Raw genomic sequence first — 24,292 nt, forward strand, 5'->3', positions numbered from 1 at the left:
ACAGGAAAGGGTGAGCTTTGCTATGAAGGGAGCCCCCAGGAAGTGGGGAGGGGCGCTGTCCAGGGCTGGTGGCCTGGAGTGCTTGGCTGGTGTGTGTCGGGAGCGATGTGTGACCGCACAGGAGGCAGGAGAGACTGGGCAGGGCTGCTGAGCAGCTTGCAGGGCCACAGGGCAGGTTGGGGGGTGGCAGGTGGACGGTCTCAGCTGGGGTTTCCCCTGGGGGATGGGGTGGGAGGGGTGGGGGGCAGATGCCCCCCGGGATAGGAGAGGAGGCCACTGAGCAGGCACCGACGGAGGGAGTGGATGAGGGTAGAGAGGGCTGTGCTGTGTGGGGGCAGGATGCCGAGCTGGCTGGCCCTGGGGCCTCTCGGGCCTGGCGGACGTGGGACTCCTCTCCTGCCTAGGAGTGAGTCTGCCTGTGCCTGAGTGCCGTTCCCTGGACCCCTACGCTGGAGACCCCCGTGCAGCAGGGAGGGCAGTAGGCTGAGTCCCAGAGAAAAAGACTCCTCACCGGGCGCTCTCGATGCTTGTATACACTTCGTGGTTTATTCAGTGGTCAGTAAGTAATGTCTCTGCTACTAAGCGGAAGAAAGCTAATAGAACGTAATCAAAATAGTGGTTTAATTGACGAATTTTACTTGTTCCTTGCCCCTGTGCCTTCTTCAGCTCCTACCTGCCTACTTAGTTTACGGGGGTGCAAACCTTGCGCCACTGCCCCTGGCCCTCATTACGGCAGGGTGCTCGCTTTCCCCACCTCGGCTCCGGAGATGTGATGGTCTTTGGCCTTGGAGGTCTCAGCCAGCCTGTCCTCCATCCTGTCCTCGTTCTCCGGCACCACCAGCAGCCGGTGCTGGGTTTTGGCCCCCAGCTTGTGTTCAGGCCGGTGGTCGGGCTTTGAGCCTGGCCGGGTGTCCAGCTTGTACTCAGCCCGGTACTTGCCTTCCCCCTCCCTCTTGAAGGAGGCAGAAGACATGGCTTTGGGCTTGGGGGGCTGCAGCCACGAGTGGCTGAGGATCTCGTCGATGTGCAGCCGTCGGTTGATGTCGGGCTGGAGCATGCGGTAGATGAGGTCCTTGCACTCGCCCGTCAGGTGCTTGGAGCGTGGGAAGTCCACGCGGTGCTCCTTCTGGATGCGCAGCATCTTCTTGATGTCAGAGTCGTCGTAGGGCATGGAGCCACAGACCATTATGTAGAGGATCACGCCCAGGCTCCAGATGTCGTACACCTTGGGCTGGTAGGGGATGCCCTGCAGCACCTCGGGGGCCGCATACGCCGCCGACCCGCAGAAGGTCTTGCTGAGGATGATGCGGCCGCTGCCGTCCCGCAGGCAGCGCTTGGAGAAGCCGAAGTCGGACAGCTTGATGTTGAAGTCCTTGTCGAGGAGAAGGTTCTCGCACTTGAGGTCTCGGTGGACGACGTCCAGGTCGTGGCAGTACTTGACGGCCGAGGAGAGCTGGCGGAACATCTTGCGCGCCACGTCCTCGTGCAGGGCTCCCCGGCACTTGATGAACTCGAGGAGGTCGCCCTGGACGCCAAGCTCCATGACGATGTAGATCCGCCCGTCAGACGTCTCGAAGATCTCGTAGGTCTTGATGATCGAGCGGTGGTTGACGGTTGCCAGGATGTCCATCTCCCGCGGAAGGAATCTCTCTACAAAGTCAGTGGGCGTTTTCTTGCGGTCGATGATCTTGACCGCCACGTTGAACTTGAGGCGCTCAGAGTAGGCAGATTTGACTTTTGCGTAGGAGCCTTTGCCAAGATTGATGCCCATAATATAACCCTTCTTCCTTAGGACTGTGGCATCGTCCATGGTGCCAGGAGCGGCCGGCGCCGCTGCCTTCTACATCCCCCGCCAGCGTGGGCCGGCAGGCATCGTCCTCATTCACACTGCAGGCAGGGCGTGCGGGGCTGGGCCTGCACTTGCGGGGGTGGAACGCTCAGCATTGTCGCTGGGTGACTTCAGCGAATGAAGTCATAAAGCCAGGCTGCTGGGAGTGGGGACTGGGCTGGGGGGAACAGGGCCCCTGGAACCCTGGAAGCCAGGCTGGCCTGGCAGGGGTGCCCACTCCCTGCCCACTGGAAGGAAACTGGCATCGGAGACTGTGGTAACCCTCCCTGCTCTTCTTGCTGGCTGTGGCTTCCCTCTCACATGTCAGGCCCAAGGGGAGGTTGCCCACATCCAGCCAAAGTGCCAGCCCCAAGCCTGTTTCCTTCCCCTGGTCTTGGGGGCTGACCCTGTGTTGGGTCCGTTTCCTGCAGCTTCTTTGGGGTGTGCAAAGAAGCCCCTCTAGGGCTCATGTGCTGGGGACCAGCCGTGCCTGCCTGGGAGGGCCAGCCTTGGACCAGGCTGGCAGTGGTGTCAAGCCTGGTGGACGAAAGCAGCTCAGTGTTTGGGAGCAGGAACTGGCAGGCCCTTGGGGTAGAGAACCGGGCAGGTGAGTTGCTTCTGCTCTAGTGAACAGGGGCGTGCATGTAGGTGGCAGGTCGTGGTCAGGGATGCAGTGCATGCCGGCCGGGTGCCTGGGGTCCAGGACAGGAAGGTGCATGTTCCCAGGGGTGGGACAGGGCTTCCCTCAGGTGGAGGACGAGGTGAGGCACTCAGGCAGGAGAGAGCCCGGGAAGTGAGAGGGCTGTTCCGAGAACAGCCGAGGAGTCCAAGTCAGCAGGGAAGAAGAAAACATTGCGGCTTTTTCTGTGACAGGGCAGCCATCACAAGGTATGGGACAGGAGGAGATAGGATCCAAGTTGTGTTTTAAGATGGTCCCTGGCAGAGAAGAGAATCAGATTTGGGGCGAGACGGGGGCTGGTGCCTTTGAGCAGGTGAGAGGTGGCCGGGCCAGGGCAGCCTCTGGGGAGCAGAGGGAGGCGGGGAAGGGCGAGCCTGGGTCTGGTGAGCCGGCGAGTGAGGGGCAAGGCCTTGGTGCTGGGGATGGGTAGGGGCAGCACCCAGGCCATCAGAGCAAGAGCCTGGGTGGGGAGGAGTCCTGAGTCACAGCACATGGGACCTCTGTGAGGAGCAGGCAGCAGTCCTATTGGAACCCTGGCATGGCATGTGCCTTGCCTCTCCCTCTGCCTTTTGCATCTGGAAACAACATGAACGTCCTTATCGGGGCCCATGTGGATTTTTGCTTTGGAAAAGGCGGCGTCCTATACATGTCTGCTTCGGGACTTGGGAAGCCCTGATGTTCACTTGTTGTCCCTCACAGGAATCTGGGCCCACAGGGAGCTGCCAGGACAAGCACCTGTGTGCTCCGTGTTCAGGGGGAGTGGGAGGAAGATCTGTGTCAACGAGGGGGGTGGTCATAGAAGATTTCAAAGAGCATGTGATGTTGGAGCCAGGCACAGAGGATCAGCAGGCTGCCCAGGTTGACAAGAGGGGCCGGACGTGTGGTGCACACATCTTCCCTGGAGTACACAGGGCATACCCTGTGTCTGGAAGGTTCTGGAGAAGATTGCAGGAGCAGGGCAACCAAAGTCAGGGTGCCTGGCTGAGAGGCTTAGGGCTGGCCCATGGCGACAGCCTCCCCAAGTCCCATCTGAGCTCTTTACAGCATCCATGGTTAACAGTTTTAGCTCGATGCATTCCTTTCCCCCGGGCACTGTCCTTTGTGTCCCAGCAGGCCTGGACCCAGGAGCATGGTACCCCTCCCCAGTGCACCCCTTCCTTGTGCCCCAGGTGCTCTATCCGGGTTGTGTCTGCGTACCTGCTTTCTTGGCCAACTCCACTGACCTGTTCTCCCTGTGTTGTGCATTCTGCTTCCTCACCCCTGTCCTCGTCCAGGACAGTGTGGCCTCTCTGGTTCTTGGGGGACAGGTGTCAGCATCGTGCAGGCAGAGCTGCCAGGGTATGGAGCAGGTGGCTTCATCCATGGTGTGCAGGCGGGGCTGGGACTCCTGGTGTGTTCAGGGGAGGGGGTTGGGTCGGACCTGCGGGGTCCAGCCTTGCTCTCAGTGTCGCAGTCCTGGGAAATCCACTTCCTGTGAGCTGCACTTTCCTTTATAAAGCGGGCACCTGCTCACCATTCATCCCACGACACGGGGTCTGCTCCAGGTGCTGAGGTGTGCTGATGCACCAGAGACAGCCTGCGCCTTCCTGGAGCCCAGCAAGTGTGTGCATGATGGTGGCTGTGCTGTGATGCCGGGGGTCATGGGACTGTGAGGACAGAACGGGGGATTGGACTTGGGGAGGCCGGGGAAGGCCGAGGTGTCTGAGGAACTAGCCAGGCAGAGGAGGATGAGGATGCCTATTGCACGTGACGGCCTGCTGGGTTGCAGCGTGGCAGGAGCTTGGGCAGGCTACGGAGAGATCCTAACGCCTCTGAGGGTCACTGAAGGGGCCAGAGCTGAGCCCAGTGGGTTGAGCAACCGCAGGAGTTGCCCAGCATGGTGAGGCCACCTGTGGAGGAGGCCACGTGGGCCTGCTGCTCTGGACAGCGACTCAAGACAGGTTGCCCACCCTGTTTCCCCCCCCCTGCAGAGCACACGGCAGGCACTCCTCCTGCAGCCCCCGTCCCCCGGCCCAGGCTCCCACCCCTGCCCTGGGGACCACTGTGGGCCCACGGGGATGGTGGGCCTCCTCATGCTCTGGGATCCCACTTGCCCAGGAGAAACAGGGTGGCCCTGCCAGTGCTACTCAGGGCCTGCTCTGTGCGTAGACGCTGGACACGCACAGGCCAGCTGCAGAGCGCATGGGAGAACTATTGAGCACCGCAGGGGACCGCAGCAAGTTGAGTGGAGGCTGCAGCCCCTCGCTGAGCCTGGAGAGATGGCCAGAGTGTGCAGGGGTGAGTCCCCAGTATGATTATGGCCCGTGTGCGTGAGGGGGTGTGGTGGGGAGGGCTGGCTCTGGGAGGCCAGCAGGGAAGGATGAGGCCACAGGAGGGGGTCAGGCCTGGGGTGCTTCCCATGGGTAGTGGGAGACAGACGGGGGTGCTCTGGCCACTGTGGGAGGTGGTGGGAGGGACTGTGGGGAGGGAGAAGCTGGCAGACAGGTAGCCTTGGTGTGGGAGGGCTCCCAGGAGGGCAGGCCCAGGCCCTCACTGGGCCCCAGCTCTCCCCGGGGACTGGGCGTTGGGGTCATCCGAGAGAGCCAGGCCAGGGGAGTGCTGAGTCTGAAAGCGCTTGTCCTTTGTGTGTGTGGAACCCTCAGGCCCGCACAAGGTCGTCCAGATTGAGGTGAAGAGAAAGGCCACACCGTGAGGTGAGGACTGCCTGAGATAGCCTGGGCGGGGCACGCGTCCCAGGGCCCTATCTTGTCCCACTTGCCAGTGTGAGCTTCTCAGCTCTGGCATGGTGTCACTCCTGGGGACAGGCTGGGACTCGAGGGGAATGGGATGTGGTCAAGGCCACAGAGGACGGTGGGGGCACACCCAGGCCATCCACTTCTCTCGGACTGGGGAATGGCCACAGGGTGGGGTGACTCGGCACTGTTGAAAACTGGGTGCTGGCTAGACATGGGGGGAAACTGTGGTGGACACAGCAGAAAAACTGAGCCACCGAGCAGGTTGGGGAGCTTGGGGTGGGGCTGGGGCTGATATGCCATGTGTCTCCCCTCAGCAGCTCTCTCCCCGCCCCCCACTGGCAGCCTTGTGGGGCTGGAGAGGGTGGGTCTGCCAAGACCCTCCACCCCAGCTGCAGACAGACCTCTCCCAGCCCTCCTCTGTGGCAGCCACCTCAGCGCCCTTCTCAGTCCTGTCCTCCCCTGCCCTCCCCACCCCAGCATTGCACTCGGGGGCGTCCCCTTTAAGGCAGTGGGTTCCTCACTCAGCTCTTGGCTCTGGTCCCCGCCCCTCCAGGTCTCCCACCCCCAGCCTCTAACTGGGGACCTCTAACTAGTGCAGCTGACTGAGGTCAGTCTGGGCTGGGCACTCCGGGATGTGTTTTCCCAAGTGAGCGAGGAATTGAAGTGCAATCCAAGTGGGAAGCCAGAGCCAAGACATTCACCCTGGGGTCTGCACTAATATAGTGATTTATTGCTTCTTTAGCCATATGGGTTACCAAGTTCAAAGGGAAGGAGAAGAAACTGACAAAAATAGCGGCTCATCCGGGACTGTCTTCCTTCTCTGGCTCATTCATCCCTTGACTTGTCTCGAGCTCAGGCTTGAAGCCGAGAGCTCTGCCTCATTCCCGCTGGCCCCCTGGGCCGCGAGAGGCTCATTAGGTCTGTGTCTCTGGAGGCTGTGGGGGGGGCTCTTCCTCTATCTCCCTGGCTGACTGCTCAGCGGTCAAGCCCTGGGTCTCCGAATACCTAGGCTTGGGCACTGCCTCCTCCTCGGGTGTCGTCTCAGGTTGTGCCTCGGGCTGTACCTCTTCCTGAGGCTCCAGCTTGGTGGCGGACTTCTTATCAGAGTCGGGCTCCGGGGTCCCTGAGGACTCTGTGACCCGGGAGCTCTCCCCCTCTTTGTTGATGGCTGCAGAGGACAGGCCCCTTGCCTTGGGCTGCACCCAGCAGTGGCTGAGGATCTCGTCGATGTGCAGCCGCCGGTTGACATCGGGCTGGAGCATGCGGTAGATGAGGTCCTTGCACTCACCTGTCAGGTGCTTGGAACGTGGGAAGGTGACGCGGTGCTCCTTCTGGATGCGCAGCATCTTCTTGATGTTGGAGTCATCGTAGGGCATGGAGCCACAGACCATTATGTAGAGGATCACGCCCAGGCTCCAGATGTCGTACACCTTGGGCTGGTAGGGGATGCCCTGCAGCACCTCGGGGGCCGCATATGCTGCCGACCCGCAGAAGGTCTTGCTTAATACCAATCGGCCACTGTCGTCCCGCAGGCAGCGCTTAGAAAAGCCAAAGTCGGACAGCTTGATGTTGAAGTCCTTGTCGAGGAGAAGGTTCTCGCACTTGAGGTCACGGTGGACGACGTCCAGGTCGTGGCAGTACTTGATGGCCGAGGAGAGCTGGTGGAACTTCTTTCGAGCATCGTCCTCGTGCAGGGCTCCCCGGGTTTTGATGAACTCGAGGAGGTCGCCCTGGACCCCGAGCTCCATGACGATGTAGACCTTGCCATCTGATGTCTCGAAGATCTCGTAGGTCTTGACGATGGAGCGGTGGTTTAGCATGGCCAGAATTTCGATTTCCCGGGGAAGGAATTTCTCCAAGAAGTCCGTGGGGGCTTTCTTACGGTCGATGATCTTGACCGCTACGTTGAACTTCAGGCGCTCAGAGTAAGCAGATTTGACTTTTGCGTATGAGCCCTCTCCCAAATTTATCCCCATGATGTAGCCTCGTCGCTTGAGGACGGCAGCGTCATCCATGGTGCCGGGAGCGCCCAGTGCCTCTGAGGCTGCCCTCTACATCCCTGCGGGACATGGGCCAGCGGCGTCCTCATTGACACTGTGGACAGAGTGTCCTCTAGGCTGGCCGGGCCTGCTGTCCCTGCCTCCTAGAGGCCAAGACTCTGGGGTGGAACGTTCAGCATTGTCTCCCAGGTGACTTCAGTGGGTGAAGTCACAAAGGAGGAGTGCCCTGGGGGAATGAGGCTCTGGCCTAAGCCGCTTGGATTCGGAACCCTGGAAGGCTGGCCAGTGGGCTAGAGCAGACTAAGGACAATGGAGAGTGGCCTTGCGCTTGGCTGGGACCTGAGGTAGGAGGGGGCTGTGGGGGATATGTTGGTAATTCTTACAAACCAGGGCATTTCAGGAAATCCAGGGCGGTGGTGTCAGCAGGAAATAGAAAACACACTCAATTTAGGATAATTTGAGAAGGGTTTAATAAAGGCAGGATTAACACAGAGTGCAGGGAACCCCGAAGGTAGTGCAGGTGCCACAAGTAACAGACCCCTGATCCACACGGAAGAGGGAGGTGATAGTCACTGGAACCTTGAGAAAGGCTGTGACTTTTGGTGGAGGGAAAGCCAGGCCACAATGACCCCGGGGCCTGGCAGGGAGTGAGGGGACATCCCTAACATCTTTTCCCTGCTTGCAGCCCCTGACACCGTGCACAGAGGCAGCCTGCAGAGGAGGGCCAGCAAGGGTGGAGGTGTGTTGGGAGGGTAAAGACTCCTGGCCCGGCCGTCGCTGTGGTTAGGGGAGCCTGGACTCTGCCCTCTCCGTGTGTGGTTTGGCTGGCCTGCTTACCTTACAGTGGCTCTGGGGGGGGACCACCCGCAGGAATTCTGCTCTTGCTGTGAGTTCCCTCATGGCTCCGGCTGGGTTCCCAAGGCAGATCTGGGGCCGGAGGGCAGAAGGCTGGGCCCAGATACCCCTCTGAGCACTGGCAGCTGCTCCTGGGAATGCTCCGTGAGGACAGGACCAGTGGCAAGGGCAGCAGTGTACAGTGACCAGTTTCTATGGGCAGTGGCGCTGCTCTGCTGCGACAGGCTATTGGTCCAACACTTGCTCCTGGCCACACCCTGGGGCGGCAGGAGTCACAGGCCTGGCCTATCCTTGGGTTTCACTTTGGCCTTATCCACCTTGAGGGAGTGAGTGCCCCTCCCTCACACGACCCAGGCATCATAGGCTGGGGTCCTGGACCCCCAGGAGGGAGGCTGTCCTGCTCAGGAGTGGGTCAGTGGGGCTGGAGGTCCCATAAGCCCTGGCCCTCCCAGTTTCTCTGCTCCCAGACTTCACCTTCTTCCCCAGCTCTCACCACCGGCCACCAGGCCCGTGTGTGCTGCTGATGGTCCTTCCTCTGGACAGCCTGCTTCTCCCCACTGCTGAGGACGCTCTGTCTCCCCTCCCACGTCACCCTGTTGTGAGGACAGGTGCCAGGTGGGTACTTGAAGCATTGTTCCCAGGGCCACTTAACCTCATCTCTGCTCCCTGCAGATGTGGCCTTCGGCCGCCTCCCCACTGTGCAGGCAGGTCCTTCCTGGGACCTGGGACGGGGGTGGGGAGGTGGGAGTGGAGGTGGGGGGTGAGGGGTGGGAGGCCAGCTGTGCTCCACAGTGTCGCTAGGATCTGGCCTTTCCTGCCAGCTCTCTTGGGTGACACGCCTTTAGGCCATTTCCTCATGCATTTGAAACACTTTCAGTTGTGGGGGGGGGCGGGGCGAGCCACACCTGGGTGTCCCTTACAGGGTTGACCCTCTTTCTCCATCCTCAGCACATCCAGGCCTTCTAGTTTGCTTCCTCCCTCCTTCAGTGGTCGCTCTTTGAAAGACCACTTTAGGGCGCACTCTTGAGCCGCTGACCGCACCGGGCCTGCAGGTGCGGAGACCGTTCGGGTCCCAGGGTCGGCTCCCTCCCCTCCGCTCCCTACTCCCTCGGCCTCGCTGCGCGCCGCCCCCACCCCTCCCCTTTCAGTGTCTGTGGTTGTGGCCCCGCCCCACGGCCCCATCCCCATCGCCACGCCCCGCGTCCTGGGACCCACCCCCACCCTCCCGCCAGGCCCTCTGGAGGCCCTGCCGCTCAGGCTCCGTCCCCGAGCCCCACCTCTCTGCCTAGCCAATGGCACGTCTCGCTCCTTAGAGTCCCGCCTTCCCCCTTGGGCCCGCCCCTCAGTCCCCGTCCCCCGCCGTCCTGCCCTCGGGCCTCGCCCCTTTCGGGCTCGGCCGCCCTAGGCCCCGCCCCCCGCCTCGGCGCTCATTGGTCCGCACCGGAGCCGCGGGTGGGAGGCGGGGCGGCGCGGAGCCGAGCAGGACGGCCGCCATCTTGCGCGAAGCCCGAGCGGAGCCGGAGCGGAGCCGGAGCCTGGGGCTGCCGCTGAGCGTGCGCGCGAGCCCGCAGCCCAGCCTCACTGCGGTCCAGTCCTGCCGAGGCCCAGCCGGAGCCGTCGCCCACCGCCTCTCCGCGGCCATCCCGGCCCGGTTCCCGTGACCCTCAGCCCGGCCCGGCCCCCCGACCCTCAGCCCGGCCCGGTCCGGCCTCCCCGCGGGGTCACGCGGCCGCCCCGGGGACGATGAACGGAGGATAAATGGTGCCCAAGGCAGACAGCGGTGCCTTCCTGCTGCTCTTCCTGCTCGTGCTCACCGTCACCGAGCCGCTGCGGCCAGGTGCGCGGCGCGGTGGGGGCGGCGGGGGCGGCCGGGGCGGGGGCGCGGCCGGGCGGCGAGCGGGGCGGAGGTCGCCCCGCGACCCCTTTCACTTGCGGGACCTCCGCGGGTGCGCGCCTGAGACGGCTCGCGGGCGGCCGGGCGGCCCCCGCCAGCGCGGACCGGACTTACCTGGGCTCGGAGTGCCTTGAAAGCCGTGTGGCTCTGTGGTCGCCGTCGCTGCCCGGGCCCGCGTCCGCGCAGCGCTGCGTGCTTTGGCCCGGCCGGCGTCGGGGTCGGGCTGCGGGGCTAACGGCCGGGAGCAGCTCGCGGAGGCACCTGGTTTCACAGGCGTCCGCCCAGCAGTGGCCTCGTGCCAGCCTTTCAGCCCTGGAAGCAATTCGGCTGGACGGCGGTGGCCGTGTGGCTTTGTGGCATTCAATGTGGCCTTGCGTTGGAGAGGTCCTCAGCCCAGAGGATGCATATCGTCGTGTGCGGGGCATCCGGGGCCGGAGATCCCGCTGCTTTGCCAGGTGCTCAGGAGCGCTGCGGATACGCGAAGAAGGATTAAATGCTTTTGGAACTCCTCTTGGAGCTTGTGTGTTTATGTCCGTGGTGCAAATAAGAACCATGGCGACGAAAAGCCCCTTTACCTATTTCGGGTATGCCTCTCTTCCCCTTAACTGCACCAAGAAAATCGAAGAAGCCCCCCAGTGCCGGACCAATTTATACATAAGGCGTGGGAATCCCAGGCCCAGGTTACTTTTAGGGGCCCTGCGAAAGTGTTTTATTTCTTTTAAGAAAGAAAAAAGTGAACTTTTAAGGAAATTTCAGGGAAAACATTTTAATATATATGTATAAATACAGTCACGTTTGTGCCAACACAAAGAAAAAGTGTTTCTTGATGGAGGAAGGGTGCCATGAAGGCATGAGTGCCCAGGCCACCTCCTGTGAGCACTGTCAAGCCCTGCGTGTGGGAGCACTGCGGCGTGCATCCTTCCCCGTGCGCTAGCCAGGCCCCCAGGAACCCAGACACACTACACCTCTCAAACCTGTGCCTTTTTCACCTGCATGAGTCTGCCTGGTGGCCAAGGCCCTGGGCCCGTGCTCAACCTGGATAGACTTAGTGATGCGTCTCTGGGCTTCCCAAGTACAGCTGGTTGCTCACTACTTTTGGCGGCTCTCTGGCAGCAGGGTGACTGGTTGTGGGGTGGCCTTGGTAGGAACAGAAACCAGGAAAAGGGCCGCCTGTGGAGGAGGGTACTCTATAGGTCTTGGAGGTCAGAGAGCCTTGGGTTTTTGGGTTCTTGTGATTACATTCTTTAGAAAACGTGTACACTTGTAGAGAGGTAAAAAGTCATCCTGGTCTGGTTCCTGGGTCCCAGTTTTGCAGATGAGGTCACTGGGCTTAGAGGTGAAGCCATATATTGTGCTTGTTTTCTTTGGAGCACTTCTGGTGCCAGGTCCAGCATCTCTGGGCTGGATAATGGAGGTGACTGATGTTCCCTACTCCTTTTCCCTTGCCAGTCTGTTCACATATTCTGCTAGCTGGCCAGCAGCAGTGGAGAAAGTGCCTGTGAGTGCTCACTGCCTGCCCATCACTAGGGGTGTTAAAATGAATAGAACAAACCCTCTCTTCCATTAGGAGTGTCGGATGTGGAAGCAGACGCCAGGTGCAGCTCAGTCGTTATGCTCCTGTGTTTTCAGTACTACTTAGTGTGGTAGCCCAGAGGCCGTTGGGGGAAGTGGCCATCTGTTTGCACCTTTGAGGTCAGGGAAGGCTTCACAGGGGATCTCATGCTGAGGTCTTGAGTGGGCCATGGGTTTGGTGGAGGAGGCAAAGTTATCCTTTTGATTACATGATTCTCCACATGAGAACTTTGCAGCTGCCCCGATAGTGTCTTGAGTTGCTCTGCAAACCTGGGGGGTTGCAGCTGGCTCTGTGGCTTTGGTTGGGTAGCGAAGGTGGGTGTTGCCAGTATGTTCCTCTGTGCCTCTTCATACGTCCACCCTGTGTCCTTCCTGAGAGTGCCAGGCATGGCTCTGTCTGGCTGGTGCCCATGAGGAAAAGGGGCTTCTCTGGTCTTAGTCGGTGTTCTTTCTGTGGAGATCTTGACTTTAGAACCATGTTTGGGTGTGAGGAGGGCATGAGACAGGCAGGGAGGGTGACTTCTGACTTCTGCTCGGTAGGGTCCCTGAGGACAAGGCCAAGCCAGTTTGGGCTCCTCTCTAGTAGCGCAGGGAAGGCTGTGAGGCCTTTCACTGAGTGGGGGCAGCACGTGCTGGACTTGACCTTTGACCAAAGTTTCTTTTTAAATGCATGTTTGATCTTGGTTGATTGAGGATGACACATCAGGCGCTGTTCTAAGCACCAACATATGTATTAACTCCCAGGAGGTCCCTGGTAGATGCTGTTATTAGCCCCATTTTACAGATTGAGAAACAAATACACAGTGCTCATAAAGCTAAGTGGCTGAGATGAGATTCGAGTCTTAGAAGTCTGGCCTGTCTCCCCATGATGCACCCTTGGCTGGGGCCCTGTCCACTCTACCTGTGTGTGGCCACAGGAGAACTTCACATTATGCTTTGAACAGTTTTCTTATCCCCAATTGTGGACCCCAGGGCTCCTCTAGGTGGGGGTACGGAAGCTTTTTCCATCTGAATACTTGCATCTGAGGGACAGAGCCTGTATATCCTTTACTCAGACTTCCCACTGTTGGCATATTGCCTTATATGCCTTACCCACCGCCCCTGCCCGATGTGTGCGCACCTGTGTATGCACATAGATATGTACTCACATTCAGTGTTTTTTTTTTTCCTGACCTACTTGAGAGTAAGTTGCATACATCATGGCCCTTTACCCTTGAACACATCAGCCATTGCAGAGGGTAGGAGGTGGCTCCTCTTTAGCCCCACCCATTGTCCCCACTAACATCAGCTACATGCAAAAGCCCTGTGTCACTGTGAAGATCTTGAAGGCACAAGAAACCCTGTGGTTAAAGCTCAGGTTGGCCCAGGTGGAGGCGAGTTGGTGTCACTGCATGTCAGGGTTGTAATTTGAGTTGGTGGTTCTGGTCTCAGGAATGAAGGGTGTGCTGCTATTGAACATTCGTGCTGCTGGTAGGCCTCCTGGGCCCAGCTCACAGGCACTGTCCTCACTCCTTCCCCCCCAGGTGCTTCCGAAGTACTGACATTATGCCCTCTTAGCAGTGGTGGCAGGTGATCTGGTTGTGCACTTGTCCTCTTAGCTATGATGGGAGGTCCTCTAGCTGTGTGTGTGTCCTCTCAGCATTGGTGAGAGGTGAGCTGGTAGTGGGTGTGTCCTCTCAGTAGTGATGGCAGGTGACCTAGTTGTTGGCCCTGTCCTGCTGGACCTGAGCCTTTGACTGGCAGGAAGTTCCTTGGCCTCCCTTGGTCCTTGACATCGGGAAGGACCTGATTTGCATTTTGTAATTTCTTGGCTCTAAGTGGAATAAGTTAATGACACTATCTTGGAGGTAGCAGAGAGCCCATTCTGATTAAATGTCTTTTCCTTGGGGTGCTGCTAGATTGTTCCCTCATCACATGTGCTTTTATCTTTGGAGGCTGAGGATTTGGTGACCATCCTCTTTCCCTGCCAGTCTGCAGAGCAGGTTGGTGATCCTAAGAGACCAGTTGGGGGTCAGCAGTGCTCTGAACAGAGTGACGTGTGGGCTTGGGGTATGATTATTACATGATAGCTGTATTTTTGATTCTGGTGTGATTTACCAGTTGCCTTGAGAGGTTTGGTGAAAACCAGTCCATCTTGTCCAAGTGGGGCTGTGTGTCTTGTCAGTGTGGACACGGTGGGCCTCGGCAGGGTGACTGGCAGGGGTTAGAGTGCAGCAGGCTGTGGACCTCACAGCTCTGGGCCTCAGCTTGGGAGGCAGGAACGCGCTGGTCTGGCTCTGCCTCCAGTGAGCTGACTGTGAAAGGAGTGGCTGGGGTTAGACTGACGCTGCTTATCCGTATTGGGGCAGGCAGCTGAGGGTGGTGGCTTAAGAGCGTGGACCCTAGAGCCACACTGCCTGGGGTCCAGTCTGCTCCAGTGCTCTCTGTGACTTCTCTATGCCTCCATTTCCTCATCTGGCACGTGGGCATCATAATAGAACTTCACGGAGTTGTCGTGAGGATAAAAATGGGTAAGTACAAAGTTCTAAAAAGTGTCTGGTACAAGCAAATGCTTCATCAAGCCAACTGTTAGTGTTATCCACAGAGGGACATCGAAGAGTCCAGGGAACTCCCTGAATCTGTCTGCAAGATTGTGTGTGGCGAAGTTGTGTGTCCGGAGAGGGCTCCCTCCAGGAGGCAGCAGAGCGCGGTGGTTCTGCAGAGTGTCTGCTGCGTGGTGAGCGCTTGTGCGTCTCAGCTGTTCCCGTGGGACCAGAGGGAGCATGTGTGTTTGCAGAGAGCCCCCCAGACAGCCACGGTGCTTTGGACAGGGCTAGGATTGTTCAGACTGATACTGCTTGTCTCTTTGTCACATTCATGCTGTGTCCCCTGGGCCTGGTCAGGCACAGAGTGGGCACTCAGAAATCAGTTATTGAACAAATGCACAAATGGCTATTTATATTTTGACATAAAGAGCAGCAGCTCCCTTAGCCAGCAGGCCCTGCAGCTGCTCCTGATGGGGGTGGCGAGGAGGATGGGGGCCTTGTGGCCGTCTTGCAAGAACGCCTTTGGAGGATGAGGGGGCTAGGGTGGGGGCGTGCTGCAGAGCCAGCTGGCCTGGGCCTCACCCAGGAGGAGCTTGCTCCTGCGATGTGAGCTGGGCTGAGAGGTGAGAGTAGGTGAGGCTTCTCATCAACATAGATCCTCACTGAAGTTCACCAGTCACCCAGCCTGGGGTGGGGGAGTTGAGGGGCTCTCAGAGTGAGGGGCCCCAGGAAGCCAGTGGGGGGCTGTTCCTCTGATGGACTTGCATGGCACATAGGCTTGAGAACTGGATTGCTCCCTGTGGCAGGATGTGGCCAGACTGTCCCCAGGTCATCGCACAGTGCAGGTCTCGGTTGAGAGCTGGCTGGGTGCACGGGCTGCACATGCTCGCTTCTTGGCCTTTTCTCCCTGCTCTGCTTGGCAGAGCCATTGCTTCAGTCTCCCTGGGCTGGTTGCCGTCCTAAGTCAGTGCCCCTGGCCCCTTCAGGTCCCTCCTGTAGGCTGACTTCCAGCTGATCTCTGGCAGCCAGCCATCAGTTGGATCAGCTTGTTGCATGTCTTCCAGTTCAGCTGTTGGACAGGAGCTGAGAGCTGAGGGCAGATTCCTAGTGGGTATGCTGGACTGAGAGTGTCCTCAGGTAGACCCTGCTCTCCCCCTGCCTCAGAAGTCTCATTCTCTAGGAAACCTTCTTTAGGAGTTCATAGCTGTGGAGAGCCTGGGGCTGGCCAGGGCAGTGGACAAGGGGCAGGAGTCATAGCAGAGAGTGTCCCAGAAGGTCGGCACAGGGGTGGTAAGCAGGAAACTACAGGTGCTAGGACTGGGCCACACGCTTCCATTGGAACCGGGTCTCCTGCCTGCTCCACTGACTGCCTCTTAGGGTCCATAGATAGGTTGGTTTAGCTACAGACTCTTGTTTGTGGTCTTAGAAGATAGATTAAGAGGACCTGAAAGGGCTGGAGGCTCATTTGGGGCCATGGCAGGCCTTTGCTGCAGCTCTCAGTGGTTCGTTGGCCACTCCTGGCAGTGGGAGAAGCTCTAGGATTCCTCTCTCCACCCTATCCACAGGAAGGATTCCTCCCTCCACCCTATCCACAGGAAGGATGCCGGCGCAGCCCAGCATGGGGACCCATGGGGTGCACAGACAGCCCAACTGGGGAAATTTTTTTTTCCACATTTATAAACATTCATACATAGAATATTTTACATAAATGGAATTATTCTCTTTATACAAATTAAAAAATATTATTTCATTTAACAGCATGTTTTGGATATCTTTGTAGATCAGTATATATAACTTTACTTCATTCTTTTTAAAAAAATCTTTCTACTTTGGAAACATTTCAAACCAACAGGACAGAACAGTTGTAAGAATAGTACCATGAACTTCCCCTGCATACCATTCACCCAAGTTCACCAGTTGTTAACATTTGACCCAGGATACATTTGCACTTGCACTTTCTCTCTCTCTCTTTATATGCACGACACACTATTTTTTGCAGAACTAGTTGAAACTAAGTTGCAGACATTATGATCCTTCATTTCTAAGTATCATTCAATTTATATTTCCTAAGAATAAGGCCATTCTCCTAAATTTAGGAAGTTTAATACTATTTTAATATATGTAATAATATCCATATCCTCATTTGCTACTTGTCCCATTTACAACATTTTTTTCCCCAGATCAGACTCCAGCTGGGATCATGTGTTGCATTTAATTGTGACGTGTTTAATCTTTTAAAATCTGGAACAGCTCCCTAGCTTTCTTTGTCTTTCATGGCATGAACTTGTTAAAAGAGTCAGGCCAGTCCTTTCATAGAATATTCTTCATTTTGGGTTTAGCAGATTGTTCTCTTGTGGTAAGATTCAGCCGATGCCTTTTTGGAAGGAGCAGTAGAGTCCTCAGTGCATCCTGTCAGGAGACACCTGCCATCGGCTTGTCCCAGTAATGGTGACATTAACTTTGACCATTTGGTCAGGCGGTGTCTACTGGTTTTGTTTACTGTATAGGTGCTTTTCTGCCTTTGTGATTGGCCAAGTACTCTGTGGGGAGAGAGAGAGCTTTGCCCAGTGGTTTTAAACATCCACTGCTAGATAATTCTTGCCTGAATCAGTTACTGCTGTGATGGTTGCTGAATGGTGGTTTTCTCTTATTAGTCTTTCTCCTTTCATTGGTCTTCTATGAAATAGAGCTTTTTCTCCCTTTTCATTTTTTTCAGCATCAATAGAAACTCATGGAGTCTTCTTTTTTTAATTCAGTGTTGTATTAGGTTATTAAATATGGAATGTCCGTTTTCCTTAAGTAATAAGTTTGACAGTCGATATCTCTGACATTTCACTTTGACATTTCTTGTTTTATTTTTATTGTGAAGGTACATCCTCAGTCTTTCAAATGCACTTTTTGGCTTGTTTATCTTTTAAACTGTTTTTTAGAGCAATTTTTGTGAAACCATGGATAAGTCAAAAATTCATGTTATTTTCAAATATGAGTTCTGTCACTGAACCAGTGCAGCACAGACAGCACGAAATATCAATGAAGTGTTTGGGAAAGATGTGGCTAATGAATGCCAATGGTTTACGAAGTTCCATTCTGGTGATTTTAATCTTGAAAATGAGCCACACGGGTGACCTGAGACCAAGGTGGATAATGATGAGCTGAAAGCTGTAGCGGAAGCGAATCCATATGAATCTACACGTGCATTAGCAGCAAGGTTTGATGTTACTATTCCAACAATATTGGACCATCTGAAACAAATAGGCAAAGTAATGAAGCTGGATAGATGGGTTCTGCGTGAATTAAATGAGCATCGGAAGAGAAATCGTCTTGAAGCTTGCCTTTCTTTGCTGTCACAACATAAAGGCAAACTATTTCTACACCATATTGTTACATGTGATGAAAAATGGATTCTTTTTGACAATCGCAAGCATTCGGCACAATGTTTGAATAGAGATGAAGTGCAGAAACACAGTCTGAAACCAAATATTCATTCAAAAAAGCTAATGGTGTCTGTTTGGTCCAGTGCTGGTATTATCCAGTACAGCTTCATGAAACCTGGTTAATCCATTACAGATGTCTACTGCAGCCAACTGGACGAAATGATGAGGATGCTTGTGATTAAGCAGCCAAGATCGGTTAACAGACACAGACCAATCTTCTCCCAAGACAACGCTCCACCACATGTCACACAAACAACGCTGCTCAAACTACAGAGGCTGGACTTGGAAAGACTCTTGTCATCCACCGTATTCCCCAGACCTTGCCCCAACTGACTCCCGCTTCTTCCAGGCCTTGGACCACTTCTTGCAAGGAAAAATATTCAGTTTTCAACAAGCTGTGGGAAATGCCTTTCACTCTTCAGGCTTCTTCGGTGCTGGCATAAAGAAGCTACCATTAAGATGGCAAAACTGTGTCAATAGTTTGAGTGTATACTTTGATTAACTGTACTGCTTCTTGCTTGAGATATGCTAAATTACACTTTTGATTTGAAATCAGACATTTCATCTTTAATTACCTAACCTGTTACTGTCTTTGTTCATTTTGATGCTTATATTATGATTGATTTGGCAAGTGGAAACCCCTTCAACTGGCCCCTCAGGATGGGAACATGTGTCCTTTGAACGTTCCTTATTACTAGGTCGGTCTGGTACCTTTCCTGCCCTATCCTGGAATGGGGCATTTTTCCACAGAGCACTGGTTCCTTTTAGTGGGAAATGGTATATGGAAACCAAGATCTTGGTGGTGTCTTCATTGCTAGCTATTAGGATGTGCTGCTACTAGGTCCTTTCAGTCTAGCCAAGAAGGGGGTTCGGAGAGTGGGTGCGTGCATGTGCGTACGTGCTTGCGTCTGTGTGTGTATGTGCATCTGTGCCTGTGTGAGTTCATTCTGTTTTGTTTTTTAATTTTAAGAAATTTTTATTATTCTTTTTAAAGACAGGGTTTCACTCTGTTGCCCAAGCTGGAGTGCAGTGGCACGATTGTAGCTCACTGCAACCTTGAACTTCCAGGGTCTCAAGTGATCCTCCCACCTTGGTCTCCTGAGCAGCTAGGACTGCAAGCATGCAGCAGACATGGCCAGTTAATTTTTTTTTATTTTCTGTAGAGACAGAGTCCTGCTATGTTGCCCAGGGTGGTCTCGTACTCCTGGCCTCAGGTGATCCTACCACCTCAGCCTACCAAAGTGGTGGGATTACAGGTGTGAGCCACCACCCAGCCTCATTCTGGGTTTTTTTGTTTTTTTTTCTGTTCCAACTCAGCATCACAGGGTCTCACTTGCTTTCCCTATTCCACGTTTGCATCTCCCTTTTTACAACACTCCCAGTGATACCACTGTCACTGGATTTATTCATTTGCCTAATCCTACAGTACACACAGAATAGTTTCAGGAGTGCTACACCTATACAACTACAATAACTTGTCTTCAGATTGATGGTATATACTCAGAGTATTGGGTTCAAAAGCTACTTGGATTAATTCTCTTCTCTCTTCCGTGTGTTTGTTACATGGTTAGGTTCGAAAGTGTGTTGATTTGAAACTATCTTTATTAAATAAATAATATTGAGAGTGATATTCATTGTACTCTCCGTATTATAGCAAGCTTCTATTTCATTACACTGGTAAGGAAACATCTCGATTTTAAGTAAATTGTATTTTCTTGGGTAAATGTTTAAAAAATCACTTGTTAGGAATAGATATCTATAGTTTTATTTATTTACTTTTTAAAGTTTTTTTATTTCTTTTTATTTCAGTGTATTATGGGGGTACAAATGCTTTGGTTACGTAAATTGCCTTTGCACCGCCCAACAAGCATCCGGCAGGTGTGGATTTATCTATCCCTTTCTCCCCCCTCCCTCCAGATATCTGTAGTTTTAACATCAACTTTAGTATATATTGCTATTTGCTCAAAATATTTTTCCATTATTTCTATTCTGTAGTCTGAAAAGAATTATGTTGAGTAAATGATCACTCAGCATTAGTAAAAAGAAAGGCCAACTAAAATTTATAACAAACAATCACATTCTTTAAATTCTAGCATTAGTCAATGCTTTTAATTACTTTTTTATTTTGTTAACCTTAGTGTAATACCAGCTGCAGTGTGGTATCCTGGATTGGATTCTGGAACAGAAGAAGGATATCAGTGGAACAGCTAGTGGAATTCAGTTAATAGAAATGAAATTAGCAACGTTGGGTTCTTAGCTGTGGTAGTGCAGGACGTTAATAGTAGGGGGCACTGGGTAAAGGGTGTGTGGGAACTTTTCCTTTTTTTGAGAACGAGTCTCGCTGTCGCCCTGGCTAGATGCAGTGGTGTCATCATAGCTCACTGCGACCTCAGACTTTTGGGCTCAAGTGATCCTCCTGCCTCAGCCTCCAGAGTAGCTGGGACTACAGGCTCGCTCCACCACACCTAGCTAAATTTTTCTGTTTTTTCGGCTGGTCTTGAACTTCTGAGTTCAAGCGAGCCTCCTGCCTCAGTCTCCCAGAGTGCTGGGTTTACAGGTGTGAGCCACCTTACCTGGCCAGAACTTTTCTATAAATCTAAAATTATTCAGGAATAAAAAGTTTCTTTAAAAATTATTTTGCGATGATAATTGAATATTCAAAAAGAATTATTTTTCATTTCTTAGAGTCTTGAGACCTGGTTGACCTAGTTTTGTCAAAAATCTTTTCAAATCACTGTTTTTTGGTTTTAATTTCTTCTTAGAGATTAAAAATGGAGGACTTTGGTGTCCAGGGGTCATTTGGGCCCAAGTTTTGACATTCTGTGAGCTTGTTGGTTTGTTTAATAGGCTCTCAATTGTACCATCCATCACCAGTGGTAATTTGCATGGGCTTGTGCTCTGATAGTCTTTGGGTGTGGTGTTGGGGGTGCTGTCTGAAGCAGGGGCCAAGCTCAACCCAGGAGTCTGGGTGCAGCTGTGCACCGCCTTTCTGCAGCAGCCCCCATGGGGCGTGGTCAGTGAGGCAGGTGGTAGGTGTGCTTTTAGAGATTAGGCTCCTGAGGCCCAGGGAGGACAATTAGCTTGCCTAGTGACATCTCTTAGCTTTGAAGTAAAGGCAGGAGCAGGAAACCTGGGACTGCCGTCTTGAGCTACATGCTTTGTACCGTGACTCCAAAATAAGATGAAAAAACTGTGGCTGGGGAGCTAAGTGAGCCACCATCTGATGCCTCCTGCCTAAGGCGCAGGCATCTTTTCACTGGGTCAAGGCTCTTTAGCATTTATGGTTCTGGATCCACTAGCATCTTGTGTGGGCACTGACAATTGACAGTATTTTTCAAATTTTTATTTATTTATTTTTGAGATAGAGTCTTGCCCTGTCACACAGGCTGGAGAGCTTAACTGTAACCTTGAACTCCTGGGCTCAAATGATCTTCCTGATTCAGCCTCTAAGTAGGTGTTACTATAGGCATGCACCACCAGGCCAGCTAATTTAGAAAAGTTTTTTGTAGAGATGGTTTCTCGCTATGTTGCCCAGGCTGGTCTTGAACTCCTGGGCTCAAGCAATCCTCCCACTTCAGCCTCCCAAAGTGCTGGGATTAGAGACATGAGCCACCGCACCTATGAGCACTTTGGACCAGAGCAACAGTTCAGGCCAGCTAGTGGCCCCTCTCTGTGATCTCACCATACTGTGATGGCAGTGAAAGCAATGAATCTGTTTCCAGAAGCTTGGGAGGCTTATTAATAATTTTGCCTTAGTGTTATTTCCTTTTGTATAGACCTTGTGTATTTTGAACCATATGAATGTATTATTGCTTAAGATATATTCATGAATATAAAAGATCAGAAAAAGATATTTTAGAAGGAAAAATTTCATATAACTAAATGTAAAACTCATACTACTTAACAGAAAAAAAAAGAGAGTAACCCTAAAAATGATTAGAACACACACAGAAAAACAGCCTTGTAAAATTCTAGCTGACCACTGTTGCATGTTCCTACTTTGTAATTGCAGAATGAGATGTGATGCCTTTTTCAGGAAGCAGGTACTCGAATTAACCTTATTTTACAGATGAGGAAACAACTTGGGAGAATGAGTGCCTTGGCCAGAGTCACACAGCTTGTAAGTGGTGGAGCTGGTATTTGAAACCTCGCTCTGACATTGCACAGCTTTAAGAGATAATTCATTATCGCGATTCTTTCTCTCTACTCCTCTGTCATTCTCCTCCTCCCTTTTTAACTTGAACCTCCCCACCCTGCTTTTCTTATCTTCTTCCCATAGCCTCAGCCACGGCTGCCACAATGCCAGCTTCTCAGTGTCACCTGCCCTCTCCCCGCTGCTGTGTCCAATTGAATGCCCACAGGAAGCCTTGCACTCAGATTGCCTGGAGCTGAGCACCTCCCCTCCTTGCCTGTCCTGTAGTCTCAGCCTCTGTCCTTAGCCACTGCTGTCATTGTCCTCATCACCCCACCCCACCCCCATTTTTGAGCATCAGGCATTCTGCTAAGCACTCGGTGTGTAATGGGTTAACCCTAATCCCACTTTTTAGATAATAGTTTTTGGTGTGTTGAACCTTGCTCTTGATTTAGGTTTTGTTTTTTTGTTTGTTTGGTTTTTTTTTTTTAGGTCTTTTATTATTATTTTTTTTTTTTGAGACAGAGTCTCACTTTGTTGCCCGGGCTAGAGTGAGTGCCGTGGCGTCAGCCTAGCTCACAGCAACCTCAAACTCCTGGGCTTAAGCTATCCTCCTGCCTCAGCCTCCCGAGTAGCTGGGACTACAGGCATGTGCCACCATGCCTGGCTAATTTTTTTTTCTATATATTTTTAGTTGTCCTGTTAATTTCTTTCTATTTTTTAGTAGAGACGGGGTCTTGCTCTTGCTCAAAGCTGGTCTCAAACTCCTGACCTCGAGCGATCCTCCCACCTCGGCCTCCCAGAGTGCTAGGATTACAGGCATGAGCCACCGCGCCCGGCCTTGATTTAGGTTTTAAAATAATTGTATGAAATGAAACATTCAGGCTGTAAATGTTTTCTGTGAACATTCTTTGAGGAGCCCATAATGATAAGATGCGGCTTTTGTGAGCATGGCTCCCTGCGTTGACTGGCGTGAGCACTGGAGTTTGGACCCCTGAGCTTGCCTGAGGGAGGGGCAGGGCAGAGCTACCTGCCGTGGCTGGGCCTGAGGCTCAGTCTCCTTTTAGATGCCTCCGATTTCCAGTCTTACTTTCTTGCAGGAGCAGTTTGTTCAGTTTTAATATTACTCTTAGGGCTTTAAAATCCCTCCATATTTTTTGAGTGTTAGGTGACCCCCACTGCCACTCCAGATATTTAAATTTAATAAAAAACATAAAATATGCCATCTTAACTATTTTTAAGTGTGTAGTTTAGTAGTATTAACCATATGTACCTTGTGCAACAGATAGATCTCTAGAACATTTTCAGTTTGCAGAACTGAAACTCAATACCTATGGAACAATGACTCCCCTCTTTTCCCCTGCCCCCCAGCCACCATTCTACTTCCTGGTTCTGAGAGCTCGATTGCTTTAGATGCTATGTAAGTGGACTCATGCAGTGCTTGTCTTTTTATGTCAGGCTTGTTTCACTTGGCATAACAACCTCAAGGTTTATCCGTGTTGTAGCATGTATAAGAACTTTTTTGGCTAGGTGTGGTGGCTCAAGCCTGTAGTCCCAGCTCCTTGTGAGGCTGGGGTGGGAGGATCGCTTGAGCCCAGGAGCTTGAGGTTACAGTGAGCTATGATGATGCCACTGCACTCTAACCTGGGCAACAGAGCGACACCCTGTCTCAATTAAAAAAAAAAAACCAAAACTTTTTAAGGCTGGATTATATTCCATTGTAGGTATGTACCACATTTTGTTTATCCATTCACTCATCAGTGGGCAGTTAAGTTGCTTCCCTTCCACCTCTTGGCTATTGTGAATAATGCTGCTAGGAACATGAGTGTACAGATATCTCTTTTAGACCTTGCTTTCAATTCTTTAGGGTATACCCAGAAATGCAATTGCTTGATCATATGGTAAGTCTATTTTTAATTTTTTGAGGAACTTCCACCCTGTTTTCAACAGTGACTGCACCATTTTACATTCCTACCAACAGTGCACAAGAGTTCCAGTTTCTCCACATCCTTGCCAAAACTTGTTATTTTCTGTTTTTTTTTTTTTTTTTGAGACAGAGTCTCTGTTGCCCGGGCTAGAGTGCCGTGGCGTCAGCCTTGCTCACAGCAACCTCAGACTCCTGGGTTCAGGCAATTCTCCTGCCTCAGCCTCCAGAGTAGCTGGGACTACAGGCATGTGCCACCATGCCCGGCTAATTTTTCTATATATATTTTTAGCTGTCTGTATAATTTCTTTCTGTGTTTAGTAGAGACGGGGTCTCGCTCTTGCTCAGGCTGATATCGAACTCCTGAGCTCAAACGATCTGCCTGCCTCGGCCTCCCAGAGTGCTAGGATTACAGGCGTGAGCCACCGCGCCCGGCCTTTTTTTTTTTTTTTTGGACACTGGCCATCCTAATGGGTGTGAGGTGCTATCTCATTGTAGTTTTTGACTTGCATTTCTCTGATGATTGAGGTTCCTTTTTTGATATGTGGAGTCTCATTGCTCTGGCACCATTTGTTAAAAGGTTACCCTTTTTCCATTGAATTGTCTTTGCACTTTTGTGTAAAATCCAGTGACCACATCTGTATAGATCTATTTTTGGGATCTGTATTCTGTTGATCTCTGTATCTTTACTTAGTTTTTGATCAAAGAAGTTTT

General features: G+C 53.0%; 3 protein-coding genes and 1 long non-coding RNA gene across 7 annotated transcripts in view; 2 read left to right on the forward strand and 2 right to left on the reverse strand.

The window, feature by feature from the left end:
• Positions 1-603: 603 nt before the first annotated feature.
• Positions 604-1,905, reverse strand: TSSK2 (testis specific serine kinase 2). Its single transcript, XM_045535205.1, has one exon. The coding sequence runs from the start codon at positions 1,808-1,810 to the stop codon at positions 728-730; it is 1,083 nt and encodes a 360-aa protein (XP_045391161.1). The 5' UTR covers positions 1,811-1,905; the 3' UTR covers positions 604-727.
• Positions 1,906-6,100: 4,195 nt separating this feature from the next.
• On the reverse strand, positions 6,101-7,396 carry TSSK1B (testis specific serine kinase 1B). The gene has a single exon (XM_045535206.1). The coding sequence runs from the start codon at positions 7,255-7,257 to the stop codon at positions 6,157-6,159; it is 1,101 nt and encodes a 366-aa protein (XP_045391162.1). The 5' UTR covers positions 7,258-7,396; the 3' UTR covers positions 6,101-6,156.
• Positions 7,397-8,375: 979 nt separating this feature from the next.
• Positions 8,376-9,235, forward strand: LOC123626276. The gene is made up of 3 exons (XR_006730779.1): positions 8,376-8,423; positions 8,584-8,712; positions 9,046-9,235. It is a non-coding gene; the product is annotated as an uncharacterized LOC123626276 (long non-coding RNA).
• A 377-nt stretch (positions 9,236-9,612) lies between these two features.
• The window catches only part of DGCR2 (DiGeorge syndrome critical region gene 2), an 83,085-nt gene continuing 68,405 nt past the window's right edge, over positions 9,613-24,292 (forward strand). For all 4 annotated transcript variants that reach the window (XM_045535210.1, XM_045535211.1, XM_045535213.1 and 1 more), the window contains exon 1: positions 9,613-9,934. In XM_045535210.1, coding sequence (XP_045391166.1) covers positions 9,856-9,934 — 79 coding nt within the window. In that variant the 5' untranslated portion in view covers positions 9,613-9,855. The remainder of the gene's footprint in view (positions 9,935-24,292) is intronic.

Source organism: Lemur catta, chromosome 21 (assembly GCF_020740605.2).
Source record: "Lemur catta isolate mLemCat1 chromosome 21, mLemCat1.pri, whole genome shotgun sequence".
Classification (NCBI taxonomy): domain Eukaryota; kingdom Metazoa; phylum Chordata; class Mammalia; order Primates; family Lemuridae; genus Lemur; species Lemur catta.